Genomic DNA, 16,276 nt, shown 5'->3' with positions numbered 1-16,276 from the left:
GGAGTGACGGACTCCATCCTAGCTGGAGGGGTGCTCTCGTCGTATCTACCAACATAGACAGGGCTCTAACTCCTCTAGCTCCACAATGAAATAGGGTGCAGGCCAGGCTACAGGCTACAGGCTGTTAGCCAGCCTGCCAGCTTAGTGGAGTCTGCCACTAGCACAGTCAGTGTAGTCAGCTCAGCTTTCCCCATTGAGACCGTATCTGTGCCTCGACCTGGGTTGGGCAAGTAAACATGGCGGTGTTTGCCTTAGCAATCTCACTAGGATAAAGACCTCCTCCATTCCGGTCATTATTGAGAGATCGTGATACCTCACATCTCAAAATAGGGCTACTTAATGTTAGATCCCTTACTTCAAAGGCAATTATAGTCAATGAACTAATCACTGATCATAATCTTGATGTGATTGGCCTGACTGAAACATGGCTTAAGCCTGATGAATTTACTGTGTTGAATGAGGCCTCACCTCCTGGTTACACTAGTGACCATATCCCACGTGCATTCCGCAAAGGCGGAGGTGTTGCTAACATGTACGATAGCAAATTTCAATTTACAATAAAAAAAAAGACGTTTTCGTCTTTTGAGCTTCTAGTCATGAAATCTATGCAGCCTACTCAATCACTTTTTATAGCTACTGTTTACAGGGCTCCTGGACCATATGCAGCGTTCCTCATTGAGTTCCCTGAATTCCTATCAGACCTTGTAGTCATAGCAGATAATATTCACATTTTTGGTGACTATAATATTCACATGGAAAAGTCCACAGACCCACTCCAAATGGCTTTCGGAGCCATCGTCGACTCAGTGGGTTTTGTCCAACATGTCTCTGGACCTACTCACTGTCACTATCACACTCTGGACCTAGTTTTGTCCCATGGAATAAATGTTGTGGATATTAATGGTTTTCCTCATAATCCTGGACTATCGGACCACCATTTTATTACGTTTGCAATTGCAACAAATAATCTGCTCAGACCCCAACCAAGGAGCATCAAAAGTCGTGCTATAAATTCACAGACAACACAAAGATTCCTTGATGCCCTTCCAGACTCCCTCTGCCTTACCCAAGGACGTCAGAGGACAAAAATAGGTTAACCACCTAACTGAGGAACTCAATTTAACCTTGCCCAATACCCTAGATGCAGTTGCACCCCTAAAAACTAAAAACATTTCTCATAAGAAACTAGCTCCCTGGTATACAGAAAATACCCGAGCTCTGAAGCAAGCTTCCAGAAAATTGGAACGGAAATGGCACCACACCAAACTGGAAGTCTTCCGACTGGCTTGGAAAGACAGTACAGTGCAGTATCGAAGAGCTCTCACTGCTGCTGAATCATCCTATTTTTCCAACTTAATTGAGAAAAATAAGAACAATTTGAAATTTCTTTTTGATACTGTCGCAAAGCTAACTAAAAATCAGCATTCCACAAGTGAGGATGGCTTTCATTTCAGCAGTAATAAATTAATGAACTTCTTTGAGGAAAAGACCATGATTATTAGAAAGCAAATGACGGATTCCTCTTTAAATCTGCGAATTCCTTCAAAACCCAGTTGTCCTGAGTCTGCACAACTCTGCCAGGACCTAGGATCAAGAGAGACACCCAAATTATTTATTGACACAATGATGAAAATAATCATGGCCTCTAAACATTCAAGCTGCATACTGGACCCTATTCCAACTAAACTACTGAAAGAGCTGCTTCCTGTGCTTGGCCCTCCTATGTTGAACATAATAAACGGTTCTCTATCCACCGGATGTGTACCAAACTCACTAAAAGTGGCAGTAATAAAGCCTCTCTTGAAAAAGCCAAACCTTGACCCAGAAAATATTAAAAAACTATCGGCCTATATTGAATCTTCCATTCCTCTCAAAATTTTTAGAAAAGGCTATTGCGCAGCAACTCACTGCCTTCCTGAATATAAACAATGTATACGAAATGGCTTCAGTCTGGATTTAGACCCCATCAAAGCACTGAGACTGCACTTGTGAAGGTGGTAAATGGCAACAGACCGAGGTTCTGCATCTGTCCTCGTGCTCCTAGACCTTAGTGCTGCTTTTGATACCATCAATCACCACATTCTTTTGGAGAGATTGGAAACCCAAATTGGTCTACATGGACAAGTTCTGGCCTGGTATAGATCTTATCTGTCGGAAAGATATCAGTTTGTCTCTGTGAATGGTTTGTCCTCTGACAAATCAACTGTAAATTTCGGTGTTCCTCGAGGGTCCGTTTTAGGACCACTATTGTTTTCAATATATATTTTACCTCTTGGGGATGTCATTCGAAAACATAATGTTAACTTTCACTGCTATGCGGATGACACACAGCTGTACATTTCAATGAAACATGGTGAAGCCCCAAATTTGCCCTCGCTAGAAGCCTGTGTTTCAGACATAAGGAAGTGGATGGCTGCAAACGTTCTACTTTTAAACTCGGACAAAACAGATGCTTGTTCTAGATCCCAAGAAACAAAGAGATCTTCTGTTTTGAATCTGACAATTAATCTTAATGGTTGTACAGTCGTCTCAAATAAAACTGTGAAGGACCTCAGCGTTACTCTGGACCCTGATCTCTCTTTTGACGAACATATCAAGACTGTTTCAAGGACAGCTTTTTACCATATACGTAACATTGCAAAAATCAGAAACCTTCTGTCCAAAAATGATGCAGAAAAATTAATCCATGCTTTTGTTACTTCTAGGTTAGACTACTGCAATGCTCTACTTTCCGGCTACCTGGATAAAGCACTAAATAAACGTCAGTTAGTGCGAAATACGGCTGCTAGAATCCTGACTGGAACCAATTTTTTTTATCATATTACTCCAGTGCTAGACTCCCTACACTTGCTTCCTGTCAAGGCAAGGGCTGATTTCAAGGTTTTTACTGCTAACCTACAAAGCATTACATGGGCTTGCTCCTACCTATCTCTCTGATTTGGTCCTGCCGTACATACCTACACGTACGCTACGGTCACAAGACACAGGCCTCCTAATTGTCTCTAGAATTTCTAAGCAAACAGCTGGAGGCAGGGCTTTCTCCTATGGAGCTCCATTTTTATGGAATGGTCTGCCTACCCATGTGAGAGACGCAAACTCGGTCTCAACCTTTAAGTCTTTACTGAAGACTCATCTCTTCAGTGGGTCATTTGATTGAGTGTAGTCTGAAGGTGAACGGAAAGGCTCTGGAGCAACGAACCGCCCTTGCGGTCTCTGCCTGGTCAGTTCCCCTCTTTCCACTGGGATCATTGGATGGGGCCACATTGTCTCCTGACCCCTCCTGTCTCAGCCTCCAGTATTTATGCTGCAGTAGTTTATGTGTCGGGGGGCTAGGGTCAGTTTGTTATATCTGGAGTACTTCTCCTGTCTTATCCGGTGTCCTGTGTGAATTTAAGTATGCTCTCTCTAATGTTCTCTTTCTCTCTTTCTTTCTCTCTCTCGGAGGACCTGAGCCCTAGCACCATGCCTCAGGACTACCTGGCATGATGACTCCTTGCTGTCCCCAGTCCACCTGGCCCTGCTGCTGCTCCAGTATCAACTGTTCTGCCTGCGGCTATGGAATCCTGACCTGTTCACCGGACATGCTACCTGTCCCAGACCTATTATTTTACCATGCTTGTCATTTATGAACATTTGAACATCTGGGCCATGTTCTGCCAGAAGAGGACTGGCCACCCTCATAGCCTGGTTCCTCTCTAGGTTTCTTCCTAGATTTTGGCCTTTCTAGGGAATTTTGCTTCAACACCTGCATTGCTTGCTGTTTGGGGTTTTAGGCTGGGGTCTGTACAGCACTTTGAGATATCAGCTGATGTACGAAGGGCTATATAAATAAATTTGATCTTGATTTGATGATACTTGCATAACTTTACATCAAATGTGATGCAGTACTTCATAATACACACCACTTGATCAACTGATCTGACTTTTTCCATACGACCTCTCTTCCACAATACAATCTCTTCAGCAATAGTGCCTCCCTCCATGGCCTCTAACAGGTTAACAATATGCAACAGCGGGGGAATTGTAATATGTGAAAAGCTGAACTTTGGGGTGACTTTCCCTTAAGTGTGATCTGAGAGAGGCTGCTGACTGTTCAGACATGGTGGGGCTCTTCACTATGATAGACACACAGTGTGGTGGCCTGATCACCTCTTCACTCTTATCCGAACCCTCTTTCTCAAACTCTCCCTCTATCTCTCTTTTACTCTCTACCTTCCACTTGGTCCCGATGAAGTGATCTTGGACTGAATGTGCAGAGTGGGGTGTTGTATACCGGTATTACATATTCCAATCACTTACATACTATATCTGGAGGAGATTGGAAAGAAGTAGGTTTCACTCAGTATTGAAAAATCTTTATGGCCTTTTCAGAAATAAATCAACATACCCCTGCAGGGCTTTCTCCCCAAACCAGTCTCCTTTGCCCAGGGCTCGCAGGTACACAGGCATGTCATTGGGCAAATCCTCCCTGGTGACATTAACCTGTCAGAAAAGAGATCAGCAGTCATTCAATGCTTTAATAGAGGGGCCTCATTCCGAAAACCACACGGAAGGGGAAAGACAGCTTAAAATAGCAACAATTCCGATTTAACGGCAGGGAGTTCCATCACAAATTGAGCATATACCCTCAGGAGGATAAGATCACCTCTTAATGACATTGAACTAACCTCTACTGTAATCACCATAGCAGACATTCCTTGGCTAGCCCCACTGACGCCATGCACCTCTGCTATTAATACATGCACCTCTCTTCATAAAGTTGAATGGTTGGTCTACATGATGTTGATGGTGTCCTCCCTCACCTTCCCCTTGCTGATGATGAAGAAGGTGTCCCCTCTGGCTCCTTGTCTGACGATGTACTCCCCGTCCCCGTAGTGCGTCTGTAAGGAGAGGAAGAGAAGTGTCACTCAGCACCGCCCTGAACTGGACGAAGAGGTCTGGCTGAGGACAGGCCTCTGTCAGGCAACCAACTACCATGTTGAATCACCACCAGTTGCCCCAATGCAGAATAGCAGTTAGGAAAATCAATTCACTGTGTACACAGACCATGTGCTGACAAACGAGACCAAAGAAGACAAGAATGACATCAATATCAGTTTGTGATGTTAAAAATGATACATTCTCCTTTTTCTGAATGAAACAGCCTGCATTTATCAGACTGGGACTGAAACAGAGATATAGGGCTGCTGCTGCTTCACATCAGACCTTGGCAGCAGGGCTCCTATGTGAAGTGTTTCCCTTTCAAGCAGTGACATGTTTCCGATCATTACCCCCCTCCTTCCCTCTGCTCAGATGTGTTCAGATGAAGAAGGAAGAAGGAGAGACATTTTAACATCTACTGCTGGGTGATAAGTAAAATCAACTAGGAGCCTTTTCATTTCATGTTCTGTTAACATATCATTTATGTTGTCATTCATTCTCCCCCTGACGGGTACTATTGTGTATCACTGTGCAGTTCTAAAGGACCAATCAGGGACTACCCTCAGAGTTCCCTTCCGGACATTTCATTTGGGTTATTTTAATCTCGCACCTTGAAAGTACATCTTGGAGAACGTAAATCTGCTCTTAGACGTCAAGATTTCACCTCGCCAGCTGCGAGACGCTTCATAGAACAGTAGAACATTCTATGAATGAATTGCGTTGCGTCTTGATTGAAAAAGTATACCCACCACTTAGGGGAGGTAACTATGACAACAAATGACTCCAAAGAGAAGCCATGTGGATATATACATTACATTCTGTATCTCCACACGGTTTGAATGGAGAATAGATTTCACCTCCATCCTATAAGCCACATTCAGACTGTTATAAGAACACTCACTGTCCATATCAGATGTTGCATAACGTTTATGAGTTGGCCCCACATATTTATGAATGGGCTTTGTCTGATGTACATTGAGGGGGCTATCTCATGAATTGATGTGAGGTATTTAGATGAGCGAACACCTGCGCCGATTGATTTGTGAGTTGGCCTTCGTGCACCGCTCCCCTACCCTATGTTCCTGTATCTCTTCGCGACTAATTTGTATACAGGTAGACCAGAAAAGCCACGTCCCTGATTGGCCACCCTGATTAGAAGCACCTGCTGCTCAACTGTATTTCTTTACAAATGCTGTTTTGAATGAAAATAAATCGTACCTAGACACTGAAGAAGGCTGTAAAGGCGAAACGTCTGTGTGATCGATCCATGACGCAGTAAAAAAAAAAAAGAAAGAAGAAAGTAATGAATAATGAAGTAAGCTTTATGCAATATATTTCCGGAGTGCGAACTCATTACACCTCTTTGTAGGCCGGGGAGGAAGAAAAGCACACAGCAACAGCTCAGAGTCAGGTCCCCCAGGCTATAGGACTCCAGACATGGCTTAGCTGCTCTTTTCCCACTGTTCGGTTGTGGCAGGAAGTCAACTGAGCTCCTATACAGGTAGCACTAGATTAAGCAGACTTTGGTGGAAGGTATAATGAAACACAGTAGGGATGATTGTGTTCAAATAAAAGTACATTAGCCATGATAGATAAATAGGTCTGAGGTTAAGAGTAGATAATAGCAGGTTTTTATGGATTAGTAATAACCAATAACTTTGACTTTTCATGCATCAAGAAGAAAGAGATCAACTGGAGCTCGAAGCCGCCATATTCATTTAAAATAGACAGCAGAACCATTTCAATAAAGATGGAGTGAAGGGTCATAAATCGGAAATGAGATTCCTTGGTATAATGGGCAGGCTTATCAAGGGGAAATCATGGCCTGTAGTTTATGTATCATCACTATGCATGAAATAATTTATGTAAATAATAAATAGATTGCATTATTTCCAATCTTTTGTATTCAATGATGATTGACAGGTTGTGGTAACATTCCTTTTTCATTCCTCTTTAGTTTAGCATGTGACCCGTCTGCCACCCATCGATTGGTGATACAGGTGTAGCATCTTAATTTGAGCCAGTTTGCTAAAGCAGGAAAATAATCCCGCAGCAAAAGGAAATGTGAATTATTGTGTGGATTAATGGACTTTCACAAGCCTTCTTAAACCTCAAATACACCACAAGTTTGACATTTCCTGCAATGCAAGAAAGTTCTCCTGCAACCGTGCGATTAAATGTTGATTCTACATCTGTAGCTGCTTAATTACCCTCACACATCAGATGGAAAACAGTGAACTATTGACATGCTCTGCTCTGTATGGGCCAGAACAGAACAGTGTGGGAACGGGGAATGGCCGCCCACTCCCCTAGCTGACCAAGCCCAGATGTCTGGAATTAAAAATAAACCTCTTACTCCCAATTCAACTGCTGCCTGCTTGGACACACATCCATCGTATGATTCTGGGGGGTTTGATACCACCATGATTCATATCTGCATTGTTAACATTCTTGATACTGTACAGTTTCTTCATACCAGGCACCATGGTACTGTGTATACTATATGTTTCTTCATACCAGGCGCCATGGTACTGTGTATACTATATGTTTCTTCATACCAGGCGCCATGGTACTGTGTATACTATATGTTTCTTCATACCAGGCACCATGGTACTGTGTATACTATATGTTTCTTCATACCAGGCACCATGGTACTGTGTATACTATATGTTCCTACATACCAGGCACCATGGTACTGTGTATACTATATGTTTCTTCATACCAGGCACCATGGTACTGTGTATACTATATGTTTCTTCATACCAGGCACCATGGTACTGTGTATACTATATGTTTCTTCATACCAGGCACCATGGTACTGTGTATACTATATGTTTCTTCATACCAGGCACCATGGTACTGTGTATACTATATGTTTCTTCATACCAGGCGCCATGGTACTGTGTATACTATATGTTTCTTCATACCAGGCACCATGGTACTGTGTATACTATATGTTTCTTCATACCAGGCACCATGGTACTGTGTATACTATATGTTCCTACATACCAGGCACCATGGTACTGTGTATACTATATGTTTCTTCATACAAGGCACCATGGTACTGTGTATAATATATGTTTCTTCATACCAGGCACCATGGTACTGTGTATACTATAAGTTTCTTCATACCAGGCACCATGGTACTGTGTATACTATATGTTTCTTCATACCAGGCACCATGGTACTGTGTATAATATATGTTTCTCCAGCTCTGGAATGACTGTACAGTAAACGATGTTAAACAAACACAGCTCACCAATTTATTTTTTAGAGTAAAGAGTGTTTATCCTAGTCAGTATTTATTTACCAGTTAGAGTAGGTCGAGAGGATCAGTCATCAGCAGTGATAAAGGGGAACTGTCTTTCAACAGCGCTTTCTAGTTTATTTCTCTGCTTTAGTATATTTTTAGGCTTGGAAGAAAATGGCAAAAGAATTCATTGAAACTGCATGGGAAAAATCCATGAAGACGGAGAAGAACAAAAATCAATAGCTAATTTAAAGGGAACATTACTTTTTGGGCTGACCCAGACTTTGTTTTTCTTTCTCCCAAATTGAAATAAACCCCCTGTGTCTAGAGCGGTTTCTGCTAAGGAATGGGCATTCCAATGAGTAGTAAACTCAGCAAAAAAAGAAACGTCCTCTCGCTGTCAACTGCGTTTATTTTCAGCAACCTTAACATGTGTAAATATTTGTATGAACATAACAAGATTCAACAACTGAGACATAAACTGAACAAATTCCACTGACATGTGACTAACAGAAACTGAATAACGTGTCCCTGAACAAAGGGGGGATCAAAATCAAAAGTTACAGTCAGTATCTGGTGTGGCCACCAGCTGCATTAAGTACTGCAGTGCATCTCCTCCTCATGGACTGCTTCAGATTTGGAAGTTCTTGCTGTGAGATGTTACCCCACTCTTCCACCAAGGCACCTGCAAGTTCCCGGACATTTCTGGGGGGAATGGCCCGAGCCCTCACCCTCCGATCCAACAGTTGCCAGACGTGCTCAATGGGATTGAGATCCGGGCTCTTCGCTGGCCATAGCAGAACACTGACATTCCTGTCTCGCAGAAAATCATGCACAGAATGAGCAGTACGACCATCACCCCTGGTGAGACAAAACCGTGACTCGTCAGTGAAGAGCACTTTTTGCCAGTCCTGTCTGGTCCAGCGACGGTGGGTTTGTGCCCGTAGGCGACGTTGTTGCCGGTGATGTCTGGTGAGGACCTGCCTTACAACAGGCCTACAAGCCCTCAGTCCAGCCTCTCTCAGCCTATTGCGGACAGTCTGAGCACTGATGGAGGAATTGTGCGTTCCTGGTGTAACGACCATTCGACAGGTGCATGTTCATTGATTGTTTATGGTTCATTGAACAAGCATGAGAAACCGTGTTTAAACCCTTTACAATGAAGATCTGTGAAGGTATTTGGATTTTTACGAATTATCTTTGAAAGACAGGGTCCTGAAAAAGGGACATTTAGATAGATACTTGTCCCCATACAGTAGCTAAACTACATAGCATACATATAAGACTAGTGCAAACTGCTTAAAACATCCCAACATCTTTTGAGTCGCACTTTCAAAGATGAGTTGAGAAGTAATTAATGTGTTGAGTTTTAAAAAGTTATAACTTACCAGGAGAATCTTAAGATTTTATTTTCATTGTGAATGGTGGCTAAACATCAAACAGTAGTCTTGGAGTGGAGGTAGTGGGTATTTCTCATTATGTAATTGGCAAGTCATTAAAAGAGAGGAAAGGCCTGGATGAAGTGCCATGATGAAACGGTGCCCTGGCACACGCAGAACATTCTGCTCCACAACACTCAATTACTCCTTGACTTTACGTATCTATCACTTTCGTTTGACAAGAATCAGTTACTTTCTTACTTGGGTGCCCCAGTCTCCTTTTATTTGCATGTGGAATGAGAATCCAAGACCTACTCTGCTGTTCTGTTACAGCTGATATGGCTCGTGACGTAATGAGTTTGTTTCTCTTCCCAGTGTGCTTGAGGAGCCTGTCATCCGTTTCAGAGTAACACCATAGGAGGGTTAACTGTGAATGAACTGGTAGATGGGGTGCTGTCAAAGGCTCTTATTGCGCCTGTCACTTAAACTAAGTGTGAAGACAATGTAAGAAAAAAAACGATGCCGTTTTGTACAAACAAAATGTATTCTGATTATACTAGCCACTGGCCACACTGTACACCCAGGGGATTCCCCTGTAGTTGTGGTCTAAAGTAGATTCTCCAGTTATCATGCCTTTGGTGTTCTGCTCCTGCAGTAGCATTTTCCTTATCCTACACTGCAAGGCTCTATGAGCTGGTTCCATAATCCAGCCCCCATGTCACAAAGAAGCCTCCACATCACATCTTTTGGAGGAAAACATTACCACTTAAATTAGTTGCCTCCACGCACTGACACACGCTACAACACTCCTCTGGATTCACATAGATAGATCTTTGCAGATTTCCGACTGAAATGATGAGTGACAGTAAGTAATGAGAAACATCTCCGAGTCTTCAATGAAATGCCACGCATCACAGAAGTTGTTGGTAAGTGCGTTTGCCTGAGGTTCCCGAATGTTCTCATTTGTAACCTTCCCCACTGAGTTTCCTCGTGTAAATCAAGGTAAATACCATCTCTGAGCCTGATGTTAGTACAATGCCTGTCTATTCTTTCGGGAAACACTGAAGCTAAACACTACTGTAGTTCGAGGCACAACACATCACACATCCAGAGAGGATGGTGTTAACGCTGAGGTTCAATAAGGAACGACTGATAACTGCGCAATTAGCAATATGCCATTTTTACAATCACATTTTCATGTCTAGGCAAATCACCATGACAACAAACAAACTGGGCAAGGAGATTGTCTGCATTGTATTGTTCCATGCTGAATACCATTCTTTGATCGTTCTGCAGGTGCATTAGGTCTGATTGATTCTAGTGTATTCTGGGGATGTGTCCACTCTTTAACTAATCGCACCCGCACACACATGCAAGCACACATACACACACATTCGCAGTAAGCCAGCAGGCGTGGGTTATCTGCAGAGACCGAGCAGGCAGGATTACTGTAGAGGAAGGGGGATCAGAGAGGAAGCCTGAGGGGAGAGGTTGGCCTGCCCTGGGCACTTCATGCCTGGGAAGAGCCCCCACTCCCACTCCTACAGGGTAACCCAACTCCACCACGCTGCATGGCCGCACATTTATCATCAGCCCCCTTTGGAGCTCAATGCTCTCAACTGGTTGAACATTCTGGGTTTTCCTCATGTTTTATTTCAGTCAGTCGGAGAGGGATAGTGTCTTGGTAACCAATAGGGCATTCTGTGTCTGAACATAGAAACAGAATATACATTCGAGTTGTATGCATCTGAAACACCTAGGGAACTATGGAGTGGATTGCACGATTGTGATATGACTGCAACCCCGAATACTGTTTCATCATATGAAGTATAACTCAGACTTGTGTTTGCCCTTCGCATGTAATTCCTTTGTGGTTCTTTAAGGGCTGTGGAAGTCAGGGTGACTCAGAAGCAGCAGTTGGTACCAATGAAAAACACTTTAACAAACAAAACATGGCAAGATACATTCTATTGGTTGGTTTAGAAATAAGGCTGTGTGTTCGTAATGGAGCTAATCCTCTATTGATCCAATACACTAAGATAACCATGACATGTATTTGATTCCAGGTTGCATCACATCCGGCTGTGATTGGGAGTCCCATAGGGCAGCGCACAATTAGCCCAGTGTCGTCTGGGTTTGGCCGGGGTAGGCCGTCATTGTAAATAAGAATTTGTTCTTAATTGACTTGCCTAGTTACATAAAAGGTTACATTTTTTTAAATACAAAAAAAGAAGAAGAAATCCCCCTGTGATTTTTGTGCTAATACTTCATTTGACTTTGATAGAGAAAGCATGCCGTAATTGTATTTATGTGGTTTTCATTAGCAAATGTTCTTTGGAAACTTTGGAAACAAGATACTGGAGGTCAAGTCATCCAATTAAAAACGAACATCAGAGAGCTCATTTGCTTGTTCTGAAATTAACTAGCTTAAAAATTGGAGGTCGAAAGACAGTAGAGATACATTTTTGCATACCTAATGTAATATGTCTGAGATGCTCGAGTGGTCCCGAGGACCACTTACCACAGTTTTGGGAACCATCAGCATGCCAGTAAATAGTAAGAGGCTTAGCGATCTGCTCTGAGGTTGGGATTACAAATATAATTGTTCCTTCTTACTCATAGATCTACGGCAAGAGGTCATTTAGAGTTAACAACAAGAAACTAGACACACTGTTGATAGCATTCTGATATTCTGATCAGAGGGACCTGACCATGTGACCTGACTAGGAATACTGTAAATCTGGGCTCTGGTTATAGTCTAATTTGGATATTCTTCCTGGTCATGTCCCGTGGTCTCCTAATTATACACAGATATTATTGCAGACCAGAGGTTGTCAGACCAGAGGTTAGAGGTTGTCAGTGAGTTTTTACCTCAGGTTGTGTCTGGTGAGCTACTGTCTACAGATGAGACCTCAAATCAATTAAAATGGCTCTGTCAGCCCAGGACAGGAGACCTGAAAATCCTTGCCACTAGTATGAACATTGCAATGACTACAAATTGCAGTTTAGTTACATTTCCAGACCTATTTTAAAGCGTGAATATCCACAGTATAATAATCCTTAGGAGTTTTCCAGGCCATCAATTCTTCATTATGTAATGATGTGGTTCATAAAAGAATTGCTCAATTACACAGTCAATGAAATAGACGTAAATCACCATTGCCACGAACACCGCTAAGTTCAAGCAGGACACCTTGGAAACTCACCTCTTCCATAACATCGGCTAGCTTGCTGAGTATTTCTTCTGAAAGGCCTTGGAATGTTGGAACACTGTTGGGGAGAGGGAGTGAGAGTTAGCTATTATGGAGAGTTCAGCCAGAAGGTGAAGCCAACAGGTCATGCTGTTCTCGGCCTGGTGAACAGAACTAGGTGCTGTGGTGCTTTATGACTCACAAAGCATCGGTCACAACTGATACATACGGTTTATTCACGAGGTTCTCATCATCAACACTCCCTCTGTTGTCTATCTATCTCTTTAAGTAATCCAAAAGACCAATGCACTAGCAGAGCATGTATGCAGAATCCATGTAAAAGCCAGCACAGCAGGTTGCATGAAAGAGTGGAATCTGTATGACTGACTAAAGAGAGAGAAGATAAAACAGGTACATCAATTTCACAGGCGTATGTATATAGGCACAGCTGTGGCGGCATACCAATTCTCGCACGTGCTTTAACCCTCCCCTAAGACCAGCATCGTCTGAAGTGGGGCGAGGTTTGTGCAGAATCACCACAGTCGTAAGCCACAGCTCAATGTTCACATGTGGACAGGGTTTTAGTTTAAGGTTGAGCCTGAGAGCAGCTTCCAATTATACTAAGCCTTCCCAGGAAGCTCAAGAAGGCTTTCTTGGCAGATTCAAAGATATTTACATACCTCTGGCATGCTCTCTCCTCAACGAGAGAGACTTCACTCACACGTGGGCGGTCACATGCATGGGCACACACACACACAATTTTTTTATTTATTTATTTTTAATGTGGGAATGCATACGAGGGCACAAACAAACACACACAATCTGGCAGTTTGACAACTTCCGAGTCTCTTCGAAACATTGTTGCTTGTTACCACGGAAACTATTCCTTCAGAAATGGATGCGTTTGATGCGTTTGATATTTGACATTCTACATTGAAGAGATGCACTGACAGAAGCTACCTCACAAATATTGTGACACAAAAGGTATATTTTCTTACAAATTGAGTGCATCTTCAGAGATCACATGACACGAGCCATTAAAAGTCAAACGACTTTATTGATTGTTTGAGACTTCCTCCCCTGTGCACCAGTCGGCTGTAGCTGCCAATATGCGTGGGGAGAAAGGCATCTTATTTTACCACTAAAAGCCAACTTCATCCAAATCAATTTCCTCTTTCCCTGCATGTGATATCATCATTGGGTCCAGAACATCCTGTAAAAGGCACAGCTGGGGCTCTGGCATGAGAGATAGGTGCAACATTCTTCCTCAATTACCTATTTCATTATGGAGACTGGAGGAAAAGGGGGATTTCATCATCTACTGTATTGTGTAGGTCTACTGAGAGTAAGTATATTGGTCTGAGAGGGACGTCATGCTGTTTGTTGTAGAGCAGAAAACCCATTGGTAAGCCCACTATATATTAAACACAAAAACGATGTTTAAAGTTAAAAGAAGGCAGGTCTGAAGCTGAGAAAGTAGGAAATGTGAAATCAATATGTAAAGTCTCAGCCAATGGGTTAGCATGGATTAGACTCAGCTGTGTGAACAGAAAGAGGACAGTGATATCAAACATAGTATGATAATGATCAATAAACTGGTGTTTTAACAGTTCCAAGTGGTAACACATAGATTTAGTGTAAAAGACCTGAAGTGCACAATCACCTGATGCTCGTTTGAACATGCATCCAGCAAGTGTCTTTGTTGAACAGTGCACCCAGACATCAGTGACAGGAAATGGGAAGAGGGGGAAGGTGATTCTGTGACTGTCAGGGACAGTCCTCGCTCGAATGGCATCCCAGGGGAGGTGGAGGACAGAGAAAGAGAGGGAGAGAAAGAGGGAGAGAAAGAGAGGGAGAGAAAGAGAGGGAGACAAAGAGGGGGAAAGAGCGAGAGAGAGCGGAGAGAGGAGCCCACCTCTTTAGAAACTCCATGTATTCGGCATGTTTGATGAGGCCCGTCCTCATCATAATGGTCTGGAAACACTGGCGGTCGATGGCCCATAGCTTCACATTAGTGAGGGCTGAGAAAGAGACAGCAAAAAGACATTAGATAGAGAAAATAACCAGCTTTAAATGTCAGGATGGAATACCTCTCTTGGGTTGCCACACAAACAGTCTCATATAATGACAGAATATCAACAATATCGACAATATTCCATTTGCTCATTAACATTAAAATGTGAGTCTAATTAAAAACCCTGTATCACTTTATTACCGAATCTACTATATCTGCTAAACAAGGTAATCAGACATACAGGATCCAAGTCTAGCCATTTGGAACCTGCAGCAATAATCAAATCATACCACCATCACTGATGTCTACCGATGATTACCATTCCCATGTACATTTTCCATGGCTAAGCATTGTCCAGTGAGTCAACAGGTAGCCTAGCGGTTAAGAGCGTTGGCCCAGTATCCGAAAGATTGCTGGTTCGAATCCCCGAGCCAGCTAGGTCACCAAATCTGTTGATGTGCCCTTGAGTAAGACACTTAAACCTAATTGCCCCTGTAAGTTGCTCTGGATAAGAGCATCTGCTAAATGACTAAAATGTAAAACATGGGTATACTCTCAAGTCCTCGTCATGATTTAACACTGAGCACACAGAGAGATACCAAACTCCTAGACACCAACAGAAAGCGTCCGTTGACTGCTGTGTTAAATTGTATCAGTGAAGCCAAATTGATTTCCCTTAATGGATCATTATCTACGGTACACAGATTAAGGAGTCGTGGACTGGTTGACGGAGAAGGACTAGAATAGCTGACAATCTGTATCATTATTCATTACTCCGGTACAGGGATGGGAATATATAATGGAAAAGTTCAATGCACTTAGGGGGGGATATCCCAAGTCCCCTTGGACCCTTGCAGTATGACAAGACAAGGCATTTGCATGATGCTCCATTAGACTTATCGAATTGTTCATGTGACTGGTTGCTGGTAGCAAAATCCCCATTAATGTCTTAAGTTCATCATCTATCTTTATTAGTTACATATATATCTATATCTTGAGTTACAACAAATATGGTCATATTAAAACATTTGAAGAAAGTGAGTGAGTAAAAGTCCTGCTTATACGAATTGTGTTAAAAAAAAAAAATTAAAAACAGGACAGCCTACTTCACCATTGATTTATGAGTGCTCTGTGCAGTTTGCTTTATATCAAGGCCAGTAATACCACACGGGAGTACTTGTATCTTACTATAGATGAGAGAGAGATGTAGTGTCCTAGTTAAGAAAAGTGTCAGTGATTCCCACCGCGTGAATGTTTCCCTCTCTCCGACTAGTAGTTTGCATCTCTGTATCAGCTACTTCTAGCTATATTATAATATGCATGTACTGAATATTATGTACCTTTACTCAGACATCTCCCCATCTCCATGGATCAATTATTGGGTAAGTGGAAGATTACTCACATTATGTAAATATGTCTTCATCCCAGGTTGAACAATTGTGTTATAGCTTTAACCCCAAAGATCCTGACGCTTACAGTATAGGCATTGTGCCTCAGAGACACACCATCAACTACTGACAGG

The 16,276-nt window shown here is 42.5% G+C and overlaps 1 protein-coding gene across 5 annotated transcripts in view; it reads right to left on the bottom strand.

The window, feature by feature from the left end:
• Window positions 1-16,276, bottom strand: part of prkg1b (protein kinase cGMP-dependent 1b) — a 161,560-nt gene that overhangs the window by 41,601 nt on the left and 103,683 nt on the right. For all 5 annotated transcript variants that reach the window (XM_029684708.2, XM_029684709.2, XM_029684706.2 and 2 more), the window contains 4 exons: window positions 14,656-14,761; window positions 12,756-12,819; window positions 4,803-4,880; window positions 4,388-4,482 (listed from right to left, as the gene is read on the bottom strand). In XM_029684708.2, the coding sequence (XP_029540568.1) occupies window positions 4,388-4,482; window positions 4,803-4,880; window positions 12,756-12,819; window positions 14,656-14,761 (343 nt within the window). The remainder of the gene's footprint in view (window positions 1-4,387; window positions 4,483-4,802; window positions 4,881-12,755; window positions 12,820-14,655; window positions 14,762-16,276) is intronic.

Source organism: Oncorhynchus nerka, linkage group LG16 (genome assembly GCF_034236695.1).
Source record: "Oncorhynchus nerka isolate Pitt River linkage group LG16, Oner_Uvic_2.0, whole genome shotgun sequence".
Lineage (NCBI taxonomy): Eukaryota > Metazoa > Chordata > Actinopteri > Salmoniformes > Salmonidae > Oncorhynchus > Oncorhynchus nerka.
This window is presented reverse-complemented; position numbering and strand designations above follow the sequence as displayed.